Source organism: Lissotriton helveticus, chromosome 7 (genome assembly GCF_964261635.1).
Source record: "Lissotriton helveticus chromosome 7, aLisHel1.1, whole genome shotgun sequence".
NCBI lineage: Eukaryota > Metazoa > Chordata > Amphibia > Caudata > Salamandridae > Lissotriton > Lissotriton helveticus.
In genome coordinates this window covers 1,807,005,808-1,807,023,848 of record NC_136068.1, presented here as the reverse complement: position 1 = coordinate 1,807,023,848, position 18,041 = coordinate 1,807,005,808, and the positions used below count along the sequence as shown (strand labels likewise).

Below are 18,041 nucleotides of genomic sequence, written 5' to 3'. Positions count from 1 at the left end.
CAAATGTTCTTGGTATAAAAGAAAAAATATATATGTTTCTGTTTACACTACAGATCAAGCCCCTGAGGAAGGGCCAACAGCCCGAAATGCACTGGGCAGCTTCTAAAGAGAAAGATTTAATCTACTGTTTATTGTACTGTAATTGAACATATTTGATTATTGAATTTTGATCTAAATGCAATAAATGTAAATATGTATTGACAAACAAAAAACAAGAATACTGTTGATGTTTATGAAGAAGTTTATTCACAATATCATTTAAATTAGAAATAAGCATATCGTAAAACCAAAAGGTTGTGGCAAAAGTGCGCATAGACCAGGTCGTTTCACTTGGAAAGTTAGTTAATGGGATGTGACCTGCCATCATGTTGCAGTGCAAGCAGCAGCTCGGTGATGACGTTAGTGAGTGCAGGGTTGCATTGTGAAGCGAGGCGATGCAGTGCCAACAGATCACGGAGCACAGTTTGGGTTACTTTTTCTACTATTGCAGCATGAACGTGCAGTTCGAAGTGCTGGTAAACAGATGAAGTTGAAGTATTTGGTGTGCCTGAGATTTCCCAACAGGAGGCACGCTCTACCTAAAGCCCTTAGGGAAACTTAGCAAAAAAGTTGCAGAGAGTTCAGTCCAGTCCTTTAACTGCCCAAGACAGAAGCAGCAACTGCAAGCCAACCCAGCAAAGCAACACAAAGCAACGTGGCAGTGCTCCTCCTGACATGACAGCTCTTCCAGTTCTTCATCTTGGATAGTTCCTTAGTTCAAAGTAATCCCTAATCCTGGGGCTTTTGGCCATTGAAGTTTGGCAAACTTCGAAGAAAGTCTTTGTTGTTCACAAGTTCTTGCCTTGGCTCCAGGCACACTTTAGGGGGTGGAGACAGCATTGTGAGAGAACAATCACAGCTCTATTCAAGTATCAGTGAAAACTCCATCCACCATTCTAGCCCAGGAAGACCCATGAGCCTGGTGATTGCTCATCAGGATATGCAGGATACAGCTCCCTCAGTGCGATTGTCTAGAGTGAATGCACAAACAGGCCCCTGTCAGTCTAAGCCAGACATGGATTGTAAAGGAGGGCACTGAATGGTTAAGCAGGGAAATACCCTCTTTCTAAAAGTCACATTTTTACACATACAATTAAAAATCTGTCTTCGCTAAAAGAAAGATGTGTTTTTAAATTCTGAGTTCAGAGAGCCCAAACTCCAACTTTCTATCATCTTCCAATGGGCATCTGGCCATGAAAGATTTTTGAAGGCAGACCCCTTGTTAATCCATGGAAGAGATAGCTTTGTCCCAGTGAAAAACTAAATGCACCATATTTCGCTAGCAGTACATGTAAAAACACACCACTACATGTCCTTCCTTTTAAATACACTGTTCAGCCGTGGTAAAGTGTGAGGAGACAACAAACCAGTAAAAACGAAGTCCAGCGTACAATCAAAAACAGGAGGTCCGAAAGCAAAAAAACAAGGGGAACACACCAAAAGATGTCTGGTCTAACATGAGCCATCCAGGAAATATGCAAATCTGAAGGAATTATTTTTCTTAACTTCTGTAATGCAGAACAGACTTTTGCGTTGAGTGTAAAATGATGACATGATCAGAATATTGATAAGTGCCCATATTCAGTCTTCCAGCAATAGAATTCTTCACACACTATTATGTCGAAGTATTCAAGAAATCTAATCATATTTGGGTACTTGTGAGGGATGGTGCTACCCTTTTATGTTTTAAAAAACATTTTTTGTGAAATAAAACATGGCAATCTTTTTATGACTAATGCCTTCCTTGGATATTCTATTACATCATTAAAATGAATGTCCTGATCTAGCACAGAATATGTGACTAGATCTAACCATATAAATAAACATTTCAATGACAGTGAAGTGATTGTTAAAATGTTTTAAAACATTGCAGTATTTGGATGGTGTTTCATTAATTTATTGCATTAAACAATTAAATCAGTCTTTGGTAACCAACCCCTACCTTTTAGGCAGGCACTATCCAACCTATTTTATCATCTTATATGACCTCTAGCCAGCATACCTTAGCTGAGTGATAGAATCGTTGTTCAGTTTAGTTAGGTTCTGTACTTGAACATGGGTGCTCTGTGTCTCAGTTAAGGCCTTACTGAACTGATAGGGACCTGCCAGCTCAGAGGAGCTAATGGCCTTCTTTAGGGATGTTTACAGCTCAGCTCGCACAAATATCCCAGGAAGTTGAAGATGGCTCTCTGCCTAATATTCTATACCTTTAAAATCTAATGGGGTGACCCAGTGAACCTCAGGACCTGGGTGACAATTAGTACATTATAAAATAAATGGTCATTTTGGTGACAGAAACAATTCTGGAGAACATGTATTTCTTTAGGTAAACCAAAACCATAATTCAACATATAACGGAAAGGAAAAAAAAGAAAGAAAATACATAGCCAGGAAGGAAATTACTGCATACTGCATTAATTGTGGCAAACATACATAAAATTCTCTATGCACATGTCAAAAATGGTTGCTCTAACGTGTGCAGACGTGAGGCATAAGTGCTGACAATATAAAATACAATAACATGGTTGGAATTAGCCGGCTGTCTGTCAAGTGTAATTCAGTGCAAATCACAAAGTGGAACAAGGAGGATTTCTTAGACGTCCAATGTGGGAATTAGAGCTTTAATACAGACACCTAAAGAGCATCGACGTTTCGACCCAATGGGCAACCTTGAGGTGTATGAAACAACAGCTTCCAAGAAAGTTAAAGGATGGGTTTTCCAAGCCATTAAACAACCATTGCAATTGCCATCAGCCCTTTCTTCAGAAGAGCTTCCTACAACAGAACTTCTTCTTGGAAGTTGTTGTTTCAATTCGAGATTGCCCATCACCCCAAGTCCTAATGAAGACCCTCTCTGATGGTTCCGAGTAATTGTGAAATATTTGGTGGAAACATCAATGCTCTATAGGCGTCTGAATTAAAGCACTAATTCCACGATTGGACTCTAAACCAGGCTAAAATGTACTTTTCTGATTAACTTGAAAAGAGACAACCTCTTGATGAATGAAGTAAAATACGACAATTAACATAAGAATTATGTTGCACTTTCACTATATTCTATTGCAATTTATAAATCACATTATTATATATATGTATGTATAATTGATGCACTATCAAACTATAATCAAACGTTATGGCTTGCACATGTATAATCAATACTCATTGCATTTATAAATGAAAAGTGTACACTCAGATACATGAATATATGAAATGCAACTGGGATATCCAAGCAGCAAATGCACAGATCACCCCACAACATGTTTACACCCTACTTTTCCTCTTTTTCCTAACACATATGCATGACATTTTACAGCCTGACACCCCCACAGAGGACAGCTGGCTCTACTCTACTAGGTAGGTACTGCCAGCAGTTTACTGTGTCAGACAGGTGTTCCCTCACATCTAAATGAGGTAGGGAAAATGCAAGTGTGGCGTGATGGGAGAAGTGATTCTTCTGTGCCACAAAACTTTCAGTCATGCCCATAGTTCCTCAACAAAGCTTGTGGCTATTTCTATGCTTCTCACAATTTCCATTACTTCTTGCAAAGATTTACTTTGTGTTTAACTTCTCTTGTACATTTTATTGGCACAATGCACATAATGCACACACATCCACCCATGGATTATGGCACATATTTACCATTAGTTGGAGCCCTGGTAATGCATCAAAATGCTACGCATCCCCAGAGGAGATATAACAAGGAAAAATATCTTTATTTCTCCTCGTTTTTACTCTTTCTATGTGCACTGCATTCTGCACAAAAACAATCTGCTACACAAGCACCCTTTCATGATGGCACAAGGGTGCCTTTGTTGTCACTAGTCACCAGTTTGTGCACCAGTGCAAGGAAGGGGGAGGAATGCACCATATAATGTTAAATACAGTGCATTCCAGCCATTTCCATTTTCACACAGCGCAGCAAGGTGGGTTGTTGCGCAGTGCTGCAAGAACGTTTGATAAATTGCCCCTTGGTCCTGCAATCCAGGAGGGTGATGAGCCCAGCAGTCCACAAGTGACAAGTTTCCACTCACTCTGGCTGCAAGCCACCACCGGGATTGTGGCCTACTGGGGTCAGTAGACCACAATGTCTGTGGTTGCCTTCCAATAAAGTAAACGTGTTTTTTTATAAATAGTCGTTTTTTGATTTAAGGTGACACGATTGTCTTTAAAAAGAAAAGTTTCTTTTTTGGGGCAAAGTTTGCTTGAGCGTTGGTAGTGGTCCAGTGGATGATGACTGCCTGCTCTCGAACAAATTATATTAACATTTACCAAGGAAAAGAGCCCTTTCCCTTTCGGTTACTGAACTTGGGGGGGAGGGTGGAGGTCAGTAATTTTCAATGGTTTACAACCACTAATTCAATTTAAATACCAAATCATTGATACATATGGATGAGAATGGTTATTTGGAAGGGATAATTATCCACTTCTAAACCCACTTTAGAATTCGGCAAACAGTTATGGATTCCTGAAATGGGTTAATGCATTGCAAGAAATGTTTTTGTCATTGACAACTTTGAATCAGACCGTTTCCAACCACAAAAATACTTTGAATGTCATGCCCTGAGACCCCTAATTGGGTTTATGTTTGATGGCGGCTTACCTCCTGACACTGCCAAGTGGTGTTAAGTGATTGACAGGCACCCAACCACCAGTTCCAGCACTTAGACTTCAATGCTATTTACTGCTACCGCTTGTATTTACTCAGTCCTTACACTGTATGAGGTCACCTTCAGGTGGGTAGTAGTCATTTACAAAACCCCATAGAAAATATATATACATGAACTGTTAGGACACAATGTAAAATCCTTCTTCGTTTTTCATAAACACGTGTTTGCGTTACAAAATAATTAGCAAAAATATATCATGCTTGATATGCTATAGACAGTTATTGTGCATACCACAAAATAAATCTCCTTTGTAGAGTTCTTACAGGCATACGCTTTTTTTCTGTAAATTAGACCAATTGTTGCCAGTGCATAGTTAGGTAACACAGTTGTGAAATCGTTCACATACATCTCAGCATGCAAACATAAGTGCAAAAATGGCCTCCGTGTTGTGCCTCACAGCCTTTAAGAGTGTCATGAGTGTGAAAGTAGTTGGATGATTGTGAGTGGCAGGTGTGCGGATTTCCAGTTACTCATAAAAATGATGTGCCAACCATTGTTCTAATGAAAAGAAAACCTTGTTCCCACAGCAGTGAGGCAGTCCCTTGGCGGCACTTTTGGCAGTGAGCCGAGAACTCTGTTGGAAGAGAGAGTCTGATAGGGGTTATTCTTGAATCAAGAGGTCCTTGTTTGGGAGCCTTCAGAAATGCTCAGGAGCTGTGGGAAAGATTTAATTTCAAAGTAATTGAAATTTAATAAAGAAAGTAATAACATGGGAAAGACTAAAGGGAATATAAGGAAATTAAGGTGAAATACAAAGTATTGAAACACGTTAGAAAGATATTTAAAGGCGAAAAGAAAATAAGGCGCTTGAAACAACTCCAGAGATCCATGGACCTGTGGAAACATCTGTACCATGCTTTACCATACACCGGTGTGGCTACCGCGGAGTACCACTCATCTAAAAGGAAGTTAGAAGGACAATCTCAGTACAAGGAGTCCACTGAAGGCTAGCAGAATGGCACTCTCTTGAAGGTGGATGCTTCCATCTGTGCAGGCCAGTTCAGTCACTACAGTTGTATCTCCAGCTGACTCCGATGTACTTTGGAAGGCACAGAAACTTGGAGTGGCACAACCACGTGCAGCAACTTCTGAATTTAGGGATCCTACAGAGAAAAACAGTAGGCTTCATCAGAAAGCATAGTGGATGGTAAATATCTGCTCCTTTACCATGTGCTCATGTCTAGAGTTTACAATAGCATCTTGCCTCTCATCTCATCATTGTAGGTGTACTCCATCTATTCCTTCCGGCTGTACCCCACCTGTTTGATCAACCTGCATCCAAACTAATCCTTCCACTGGTCCTCAACAGGGTCTTCCATCTGATCCTTCCCCTGTGCCCAATTTGTGTTGGCCACCTGCAACCTATCTGGCTGTCTGGCCCATCTGCAAGCCAAAGGTTCTCTTGGGTATGATGGTCAAGAGGATAAGTTGTCTCGCAAGCTTAAAAGCCCCTCTGCTAGGCACCCTGTTCCTGCTAATTCTGCGCCTGTTGGATATCTGAGTGCTACAGCCAGACAGCAAGCAACCATGGAGGTTTTCCAAAACTACACTTTTGTTCTCATGCTGCTTCAGCGCTGCACCTCCCATCTGATGTGGAACCTGTCACCAAATGTCAAATCTGCTGATTAAGGAGGCTACCTGCTGTTGTTCCGAGTTTCCTCGAAGATAGACTGCTTCGTCAAGCCATCACCTACTCGCTTCCATGATGTACGGCAAGATGGGTTCAACAGCTTTTGATAAGCAATGAATCCTACTGGGATGGCCTTCTCCACTGGAACCCTCAGCTGTGATGGGAAAACACAATATGCGCTCCCTTGACAGAGGGTGTGAACATTGGGATGCGGGCACATCATAGGTGGTCCTGGGCCTTTTGCCACCATTCTCATTATTGTCCATAGCATATCATCATTACCAGTTCACTACCGAATTTCATGGTCTGAGCACCAGAACATTTTAGAAATACTTATCAGCATCTAGATAGCACAGCAAACTTTCATGTGACTCTGGAGAGAGCCAGGGGGGATACCTCATTTGTTTGCCTCTTTTGGAAATTGGGTTTCTGGTTGGCAGAGGTATGCATTCTGTTCAAGCAGGAACCACAATCCTAGTCAGGCTAAGTCACAACACACCCTAAATTAGCCCGTGCTCACCCTCTGACAGCTAGGCACAGAGCAGTATGGCTTAACTTAAGAGGCATTGTGCAAAATATTTGTGCACCATTTTAAACAACAGCAGAGTGAAAGAACCACAAAAAGACTCCACACCAGGTTAGAAAAAAATTAGCTCAATTTTATAAATAAAACAGGACCAAAATGACAAAATTCCAATAAGTAGAACTAGCAATATGAATTTTTAAAGAATAAACTGTAAAAGCAATAAGCACCTATTTGGGATATCTGGTCGCCATAAACCGGGTCAAAGTCAAAAGTTCAGGCCAACTGCATCGGATCGCCAGCTAGCTACAGGGACCCACTGAGGCCCACTGAACAAAAGTACCTTGAGCCTGCTTACGTCCACGTTGAGGGAGATTCAGGTTGCATCCAAGGTAATATATAAGTCCCGATCCGGCAACAGAAGGAGAAGTGTCAGTTATCTCCCCGCAAAGTCAGTGATGTGTAAGTTTGGAGGGCTATGCACTGTTACCGAATGCAATTAATTGGATCTGCTCCTGTAACAGAGGATGAGTTGGTTCCGAGGGTGATGTGCTAGTTCCAAAGGCGATGCGCAAGTTCCCCTCCACCCAGCACAGAGGATGCACCAGTTCTGATCCACACTAAGGTGGAGATGCACCAGTTCTCATCCCAACAACGGTGAAGACGCATAAATCAAGTTTCATTGGTTGGCTGAAGAAGCACCTTAGGCCTCACTTCCAAGGGTCCAGGACTGGTGTGGCTCTACTTGGCAGGGCAGACTAACTGATGGCAGAGTCCAGGTTCAGATACAAGTAAGATGGAAGACCTTTGTGTTCCTGAGATTTCCAATCCGGAGGCAAGCCAGAAAAACCCTTGGAGTCACTCTGTGTTCAAGTAATGCATATCCAGTCCTTGTCACCCAGAAAGGGGAACAGCAGGCAACAGGGTAGCACAGCAAGGTCCAGCAAAGCAGCAGTCCTGCTGAGTGGTAGTCCTTCAGCAGCACAGCAGTCCTTCTTCCTGGCAGGGTCTTCACAAGTCCAGAAGTATACTGAAGTCAAGGTGTCAAAGGTTCAGTATTTATACCCAATTGTGCCTTCGAAGTGGAAGATACTTCAAAGAAGGTTTTGAAGTGGAGAGAGGTCCTCCCTTGTTGCCCTGGCTCCAGACTCACTACAGGGGGTATGCTGCCCTTTGTGTGGACAGGACACAGCTGAAATGTGTAAGTGTGAGACTGCGCCCAGTTCCTCCCTTCCATTTCCCAGGATGGCAGGCAGTGCCTAGCTCCTCCCACCCATTTCACAGGATGGCCATTCAAATCACACCTAAGCTCCCTTTCTATGTGGCTATCTAGAGGGAATACACAAAACCCAACTGTCCCCAAAAGCAAACTGAACAGAGACAGGCAGCAATCACTAAATGGCTTTAGTAAGCAAATACCAATTTTCTAAAAGTGGCATTTTCAGAAATGCAATATAAAATCTGACTTCATCATAAGTTGTGGTTTTATATTGTGATTCCAAGTGCAGCAAGCGTGGAGGTCTTATCTCTTCCCAATTGGAAAATATTGACTTATAAAATGTAATTAGGTAGTCCCAAAGTTATCCTATGGGAGAGATAGGCCTTGCTGTAGTGAAAACGGAATGTAAGATTTTTTCACTACCAGGAGGACATGTACTTAAAGTACATGTCCTACTTTTTTTTAATACGCTGTACCACCTTTTGACGATGACTCAGACATGGACAAGAATACCCAGAATGACACCGGAATGAACAAGCTGGGGTCCCCGCAACGATTCAACATAGAGAAGGTTTGAGAAAACTGGGGAGTAGAAACAACATAAGTGTATGTTATATATACAACCATACACGCGCTCACACTTATGTTCACATTCCAATGTCTCGCGCACACATTACACCATTCAATTACATGCCCATTGTGCGCGACCCGCGCGTGTATTTCCCTTTGAATACTTCACGTGTCATGTTATGAATCAAATATGTATGCCTCGCTACAGATAACTGTTTGTATGAAATATTATACATGTATAAACTGTTACGGAGGTCAGTTACTGCCAACGACTGGAGCCTCCGGATGTATGCTAGAGTGCTTCTTCTCTTTAATGAATAAACTCAACTTGAATATAATATACGTTGTGGATTTATACATAACAAATTGGCGACGATGGACGGAGCAACTTTAACCCTTCGGAAGAAGCATTTCTGAGCATTTCACGACCGATCTTAAAAAAAAAAAAAATCTCTTTCATTTCAAATGATCGTCGGAGCATCTCCTTCACAACGAAAGCTATTCCTGACATCAACAACAGAAACATCAAACCCCGGTCTGGAATACAGTCTTACTGCTTCTTACTTTTAAACGGAGCGTCAGCGCGGCGACTTTCTCCCAGCGCCGAGGGAAGTTTCTCATCCGCCCTGCACTTGAACAGCGGAACAGGCGGAAGTTTCTCATCCGCCCTGCGCTTGAACAGCGGAACAGGCGGAAGTGAGAACTACACTTCCTTCCAAAAGGAATACAGTTTTACTACTTCTTACTTTTAAACAGAGCGTCAGCACGGCGACTTTCTCCCAGCGCCGAGGAAAGTTTCTCATCCACCCTGCACTTGAACAGCGGAACAGGCGGAAGTGAGAACTACACTTCCTTTCAAAACGCTACTCACAGTAAGTTTGACGAACACTAAAGAGGTGACTTCGTTTTCACCAATTACTTCTACGACGACTCTCCAGTCACAGGTAAAAAGACTGAAATCCATATTACAGTTGGAAAATTACATCATTTGAAACAGGAAAACTTTCATTTATTTACTACATCGTTGGATTACCCATCTACTTACAAGTAACTCAAATTAATTGATTTTAATTTTATAAGAAAACAAACATTAATTCATTTAATTGCTATAAGTATATTTTATAAATACTTTACATAACTTAAATTGAATTCTCACCAGTATGTGTGCTCAAGGTTACACGCTATCACCACCACAAAGTTATTGGACAGCTGGTAGCTCTCCTTGTATGCCTTGGATCGAATGGAAAGCTTATTTTTTAAATTACATTGAGACATTAGATACCAATGGAAAAATGAAAGCACCAGAAAAGAAAGGCATTTTCTTACACTGTTTGGGACCAGAAGGATTAAAAGCCTTCAATCAATTACCTACTTCACAAGCAAGCGGTGATATGAATATTTTTGATAAAGCTATATATGACTTTGATAAATACTGTTCTCCTAAAGTATACATAGGGATTTCGAGGTATAAGTTCTTTCAGAGAAAACAGTCAAAAGAAGAATCTGTTGATAATTTTGTTTCTTCTCTTAAAACGTTAGCATTAGATTGTAAATTTGGTAACTTGCAAGAAGATCTCATCAGAGATCAAGTGGTTATGCATTCCAGCAATGACACAATACAAGAAAGACTATGGATAAACGGGGATGAAAATTTAGATTTCATAATATCCATTGTTAGAAAAGCTGAACTTTCTTGTAGAAGTGCACAACAGGTTAAACATAAAGATGTTTCCATTAGTAGAGAAATTGTTTCCAAAATCAATCATAAATATGAAAACAAAAATAAAGATTTCTCTAAAAAGAAACAAACAATTTCCTCAAAAGGAAATTCTGAAGATTTTAAAAATAACCTAAAATGTTATAGATGCAACAGCAAATCGCATTTAGCAAATAGCAAAAATTGTCCAGGATTAAAACAAAAATGTACAAACTGTGGTTTAATAGGGCACTTTACCTCTGCATGCAGAAGAAACAAAACCAATCAAAAAGTGAAATGTATTGAATTGAGTGACAATAGTGATGATGAAAATTTTACAAATGATTCCGGCAACTGTTCTTATGTACTAAACATAAAGGAGTCCACAATCTTAAATGTAAGTGACACAACCATTAAGAAAAAGCCATTATGTGATATGATTATTGGAGGAGTAAATATCAACATGTATGCTGATTCTGGTTCACCCTATTCTATCGTATGTGAATCAGTTTGGAAAAAACTGTTTGTACCGAGATTAAGAAATCACTTAGAGAAGAGTGACATCAATCCTGAAGGATATTCTGGAGGGAGAATAGACATTTTAGGTTTCAGAACTTTAGTTTTCAGATTTAAGAATAGAAAATGCATTGCAAAATTATATGTTTCAAAAAAGGGTCCTTCAGTTCTTAGCTGGTTTGATTGTGGTAAACTCGACATTGTACTTGACCCTAATAGCTCCAACCCCGTCATGTTAATTGATGAACAAAATGGAATATCTTCCTTAATGTTAAATAAATTTCCAAAAGTTTTTTCAAAAAACATTGGAAAGTTAAATAACTTTAAACACGAAATCCGCTTAAAAGGAAATGCTTGTCCAAAAATACACAAAGCCAGGAATATTCCGTTTGCCGTTAGAGATGAAGTCAAAAATGAATTAGACATACTAGTCAAAGCAGGCATAATAGAGAGGATAGAATCATCTGAATGGGTTTCGCCCATAGTTGTTGCCAGACGAACCAATGGCAAGGTGAGACTCTGCATTGACCTTCGCCACCTCAACAATAATATTATTGTTGATCAATTTCCACTTCCCCGCATTTCAGAAATGTTGTCTATTGTGGGAGGATCAAAGTTTTTCTCTACAATTGATTTATCAGCAGCGTATCATCAAGTTGAATTAAATGATAAAAGTAAAGACCTGACTGCATTTATTACACCTTTTGGATGCTTCAGATTCAACAGAATGCCATTTGGTTTAGCATCTGCAGCAGCAATATTTCAGAGAGTTATGCAGGACATTTTGAAGGATTGCAAGAATACCATCTGTTTTCAAGATGATATCTTGGTATTCAATGATGACAAAGATAAACACATAGCTGCTTTAGAAGAAGTGTTGGGTGCACTTAATACGCATGGTCTTACCATCAAACATGAAAAATGCAAATTTGGTGTTCATTCTGTAAATTACTTAGGCCACGAACTATGTGAAGATGGTATCAAACCAAAACCTTCACTTTTAGAAGCTATTGAATCCGCTCCTCATCCTCAGTCTAAAGATGATGTAAGATCCTTTTTAGGTTTAGTCGAATTCTACGCCAGGTATGTGCCTGAATTTTCATGTAGAACATATAATATTAGACAATTAATCAAAAACAGAGTTACTTTTGACTGGACAAATGAATGTGAAAAAGAGTTTTGTGATGTAAAAAATGCTATTTGTTCCGCTAATGCACTTTCCTGCTTTAATCCTTCTCTACAAAATATCATTACTACTGATGCCAGCTCAAAAGGTTTAGGTGCTGTGTTTACTCAAAAAACTGAAAAAGGAAAAGAAGTTATCATTGCACATGCTTCCAGAGCACTTACACCAGCGGAGGAAAAATATTCCACAATAGAAAGAGAAACATTAGCATGTATCTGGGCCTTAGAACATTTCAGAGTTTTTATTTGGGGTAAAGAATGTGTCCTAAGGAGTGATCACAAACCTTTAGTAAAACTTCTCACTACAGAAGGTATGTTAAGAGCCTCAGCTCGCATTGCACGCATGTCCATGCGTTTACAAGACTTCATTTATGATATACAATATGTACCTGGTAAAGAAAATGTTTCAGCAGATTTCTTGTCTAGAATGCCCCTACCCATACAAGAAGATTTACATAATGAATGGGATGATTTCCAGATTGCTTTAATTCACGATGAAGGTCCCATTTCAATTGATCAATCTCTGTGGAAAAAGAAATATGAAGAAGATAGAATTTTGAAGGATGTAGCTACATACATCAACACTGAGTGGCCCGATAAGAAGTGCTTAGATTCTGATTTAAAAAGGTTCTGGGAAGTAAGAACGGAACTTTCATGTTGTAAAGACATCATTAAAAGAGGAGAACGCATTATTCCACCCATAGGTATAAGAAAAGATATAGTATTACAAAGCCACGAAGGACATAGTGGTATGTCAGAACCAAACAACAAGTTAAAAATGTATTTTGGTGGCCAGGTATGGACATGTTCATTGAACGATTAATCAGAAATTGTATTGTGTGCGCAAATTCTGATAAATAATTAGTGACTCTTAAACCTAATATGAGTACACACAACACTCCAAACAATCCATGGGAAACTATTGCTATAGACATCATGGGTCCCATTGGTCAGGAGTCCAAATACGTCATTGCAGCAATTGACATTTTTTCAAAATGGCCCATTATCAAAATTGTTCAGAAAATAGACACTGACTCTGTATTAAATTTCCTAGATAGAATTTTCATTGAAGAAGGAATACCAATCAAAATCATTTCTGATAATGGTGTACAATTTTGCTCTAAGAAAGCCAGTGATTATTTTACCAGACTAGGGATTACTCATTCCACCACTTCCTTATATAATCCCAGTGGAAATGGTACAATAGAGAGATTCAATAGAGTCCTCAAAAGTGCCATACAATTTACCAATGGGGATGAAAAAAGATGGGAAATAGAAATATTTAAAAAAGTATGGATGTACAGAACAAATGTAAATACAATGACTGGATATTCTCCTTTTGAAATAATGAGAGGGAGAATTCCCAGAACTATTGTAAATCCATCATGGTTAATTAATTCTACTTCTTCAAAAGTTGATCTAAATGTAGTTAAAGAAAATCTCATTCGCACTCATGGTACAAATAAGGAATACTTTGATGGAAAATTTGGCTCAAAAATAGACCCTATAATAGAAATTGGTATGTTAGTAAAGGTAAAAAAAACATGGAAAGTCAAAAAAGGAGAAAGTTCATTCATGGGTCCTTTTGAAGTGACAGAAGTTCTAAAGAATTCAGTGAGATTATCAGACAATAAAGTTTGGAATCTCAGTAGAATTGCCATTCTCAAAGCAGATAAAGATATCTATCATAAAGAACCAAATCCTAGTCAACCTGATATGTCATTTTTAGATAGAGAATCAAATGAAAATATTACACCTTGTTGTTCAAACAGTGATCACACTGAACAAAATTCAACTACAAAACCTAATAGCCAAATGAATGACATCAACACTCAAAAAGATGATACCCAAAATGATATCTCTGTATCAAAAAGAACATCTAAAAAACCCAAATGGTTGTCAGATTTCGTTGCCTACATATCTGGCAAAAGTTAAATTGTTTTATATGTTTTATTGTACAATTTTTTTTTATCATTTTATAAGAGAGGAAGGTGTGTTATATATACAACCATACACGCGCTCACACTTATGTTCACATTCCAATGTCTCGCGCACACATTACACCATTCAATTACATGCCCATTGTGCGCGACCCGCGCGTGTATTTCCCTTTGAATACTTCACGTGTCATGTTATGAATCAAATATGTATGCCTCGCTACAGATAACTGTTTGTATGAAATATTATACATGTATAAACTGTTACGGAGGTCAGTTACTGCCAACGACTGGAGCCTCCGGATGTATGCTAGAGTGCTTCTTCTCTTTAATGAATAAACTCAACTTGAATATAATATACGTTGTGGATTTATACATAACAGTGTATTTAGGGGGATTTGGATACCAGGTCGGGTCCTCCAGATTAATGGAATGTCATATTCCTCCTATTGCCATGTCTGTATACATTTTAATGATATGAACATGTGTGTTTCCTTAGACTGCCAGTTGTATTTTTGGTGAAATTGAAAACAAAGTACAAACTAAAAAAAACAGTCCACTCACCGCTGTCAGTGTCAGTGACTGGTATGGAGTTCCCTATTGGGTCCTGCAATTTCCCCGACCTCTGAGGTGTTTCAGAGTTCGGGCTGTAGCCCCAGGTGATTTGCACCCTACTTCCACTCTACCTTCCACCAGATCAAGGGTGGTATCCTGAAACTAGCCAATCAACCCAGGGTCTGTAATCTGAGGATGAACAGGCGATAGGGGTGAGTCCTCCCTCACACTGCCTCTCCATCTGGGATCCGGTACCGTCTGTTTGGGAGTCATTCCCCCAGAAAACTGAACAGTCAGGGTGCCCTTGACAGCCACCCCTCTCATTTCTCCTGACACTGGGGGCAACTCAATCCCCAGAATGCAGTCTACGAGCATTTGGGGACTAACTATGATCCTCCTCTGGGTCACCTCCCCACCCCATTCCAAGGGCTCCAGGACCATAGGACAGAAAGAAAGTCCTGTCCATAGGCCTGAGTAACCCTACACACCTGGCAAGTGTACTGCTCTGAGGCAACTAGCTTCTCCACAACCATGGTCTGGCTAGCCCCAGTATCCCTCAGAGCAGTGACCGGGACCCCATTCACTTTCACTTGGTGGAAGTGACAACTCCCACCCTCAGGGATCACCAGCATACCCTCTGAGTCTATCTCCCAACTAGAGGAGATCAAGGCATGGCCTATCACCTGCCCCTTGGGACTGCTTACCCCTAAGGCCATATTGGCCACTCCTGTAGCGGTCCCACCAGTGAGTGGTGTCACTGGACAGACCGAGTCCCCCTGCTTCTTGTGTCCTATCTGGGAGAACTTAAAGCAAAGGGGTTGGAAATAGGGCACCCTGGGGAATCACACCTGAGAACCATCCCCCTGTTTCTCAGATGTGTCATGAGAACTCTTTCCTCCCCCTTACTCTGGGACTCTTCTGGGTCATCTTTAACCTCCCCCTCACTCTGGTGGGGGGAACCTGAAACACTCTTCGTGGGGTCACTCCCAGGTACCTTCTTGGATGCTGTGGTGCTAGCCCACAGATCCACCTTCTCAGCAACCTTCCTGTCAACTAGATGCTAGTGCAAATCTTGAATACAAATACTGAGCATGTGCTCTCTCATGATTATATGGTACAACTCATTAAAATCACTGACCTTGCTGCCCGTGACCCAGCCATTCACTGCCTTACTGGAGTAATCGACAAAATCTACCCAGTATTGGCTGGGAAGCTTCTGGCTGTCCCTAAATCTTTCTCAATACTTTTCAGGAGTCAGCACATGTTAGGCAATTAAAATGGCCTTCTTAAAGGGATACTTGCTATGGTCCCCAACCTCTTATGTCAGAAGTGTGTCCTTCGTAAGTGTTACCATATGTTTCCGCAGACCACTCCCACTAGTGCTCCTCAGGAACCATCTGAACCTTCAGGAAAACTTCATAGGCACAAAATCATTTATCAATGTCATCTCCCACCACATAACTGGGCACCAAATCCTTGGGTATATGAACCCTTTTATCTCCATCAGGCTCTGTGTGTATGCTGCCACCATCACTCCTGGAATCTAACTACCTGGCCTTGATAGCCAGTTCTTTCATACTCAATTAATGAGCCACAAAAAGTTTCTTCTCTGCCAAGGCTCTTTCTGCATCAGACTTCTCTTCCTCCAAGGCCCTTTCTGCTTTTTCTCCTCAGTTTACATTTTTTATTTGGCCATCTGAAGCTTGAATTCTCTCCCCTGTCTCCTCTCCCTCAGCTCCTATGGGGATAGGCCATGGGGGAGACACTGCTTCATGCTCTCACAGGGAGCTCAAATTAAGGGATGTTCCCATGCCTAGAGGAGAGAGTGCATGCATTTTAACACTGGTTAGCAGTGGTAAAGTGCCCAGAGGAGGAAAACTAAAGATGCGGGGTGATCCTTCAGAAATGGCCATTTTCCAACAGCTACTTTGCCACCAGGTTTGAAATTAGAGCAGGCTTTCACCCAATAGGGCAATCTGATTATTTTCCATTAACTTTACTCTTGGAGGCAGCATCCTCAATTTGAAAGATCAACATTGAGTGTCCAGTCGAACTAAACAGTTTTTCAACCCAAAGACAACAATATTCAATCTATACCATACGTGCCCATTTGTACATGAAACTTATTCTTGTGATATAGATGATATATAACTGATGTTCTTGACCTCTGTCAAACCACAAGTGTCATTCAACCCATTTTTACTATTTATTTGAAATGTTTTGAACACTGGAAACTTCACTCAATTAGTGCAAGCTGTAAAATTGGCATGGTCTGTAAAAAAAACATGTAGCACTCCTGGAATATTGCCTTTATCCATATCTCTTATTAGGAGATGAGTAGACAATTCCATCTTGCAGCATGGGCTGTTTATTGTATATGCTTCACAGGTAAACTTCAAAAGCTGACAATTTTTCTGTTTCCAAGCAACCCACCTATGCTGGTGCCTATATTCTATTTCTTACAGTTGAGACCCCTCTGGCTCATAGGGACCGTACACACCTACTCCCTTCTGAGAAGAGGAGGTCATAGAAAAAAAGCTTCCCGTATGCAAAAACATTCCTTATTCCCACTCCCCCTTCTATGTGAATCTATCATGCCACCAAAGATTCCTCAATATTGCCTGTGGGGTAGCAAGGTCAGGTGGTACCCGGTGTGGAAAATTTCTTGTCACCCCGGCCTGACAAAATGGCAAAAATATGCGTTTAAAACACTAATTTTTGCCATTTAGTCACCACCCTCAGTGATGACTCGTCACCCTGGTTGAAAAAATGGCAAAACTATGTGTTTACAACACATGTTTTAGCCATTTTATCACCCCCCTGAGTTATGACTCCCAGGGCGGCCCGCACCCACTACACCCCCGTTCCTACGCTACTGAACATTGCCTGCTTTGAATAGAGTTGATGGCGAAGGGGGTGCTTAGCCCCGGTGGAAGCACACAGGCCTATGAGTGGTGTTCCGCTAGATTCTAAAGTGGTCAAAGAAGGTTAGCTTTGGCAGGAGTTTGGAGAGAAGGAATTCCTGGACAAAAGACAGTCCTTAATCTTGTAAAACTATAGAACAACACATTCTGGGGCTCCTTTTGCCATAAAGTACCGGGGTGAGAAAGGCGGTGGATAAATTACTGAAAGATAGTATGGATGTGTGTTACAATTTTAGCTGGAACCATTTGGGAAAACTCTTTAACCACAGATGGGTTTGTCTTATAAATTCCCTGTACCCTCTGATAGAATGGTGGAGAGATTGCCTACAGCTTTGTCCTAAATTTCTGCAAATAAAATGCCTCTAAGAGGTCTAGGGGAGCTGACCCCTTGCTGATTCAAAGGAATAAGAGAGTCCAGTTGTGTCCAAAAGGAGCCTGTTTGCTGTGGAGGTTCTTTCTCAGTGGATGAAAATGTCATTTTAAGGTCTCGCATAGGCAGTGCATGCGCTGCCTCTCCGAGGCATCAAGTAATCTGTGTATTAGGAGAAACTCTGCCTATTGCCGGTTAATTTCTCCTGC

The 18,041-nt window shown here is 40.7% G+C and overlaps 1 protein-coding gene across 1 annotated transcript in view; it reads right to left on the bottom strand.

The window, feature by feature from the left end:
* Positions 1-223: 223 nt before the first annotated feature.
* The window catches only part of LOC144770791 (uncharacterized), a 114,157-nt gene continuing 96,339 nt past the window's right edge, over positions 224-18,041 (bottom strand). The window contains exon 5 of the mRNA XM_078655546.1: positions 224-5,810. Within this exon, the coding sequence (XP_078511672.1) occupies positions 5,617-5,810 (194 nt within the window). The 3' untranslated portion in view covers positions 224-5,616. The remainder of the gene's footprint in view (positions 5,811-18,041) is intronic.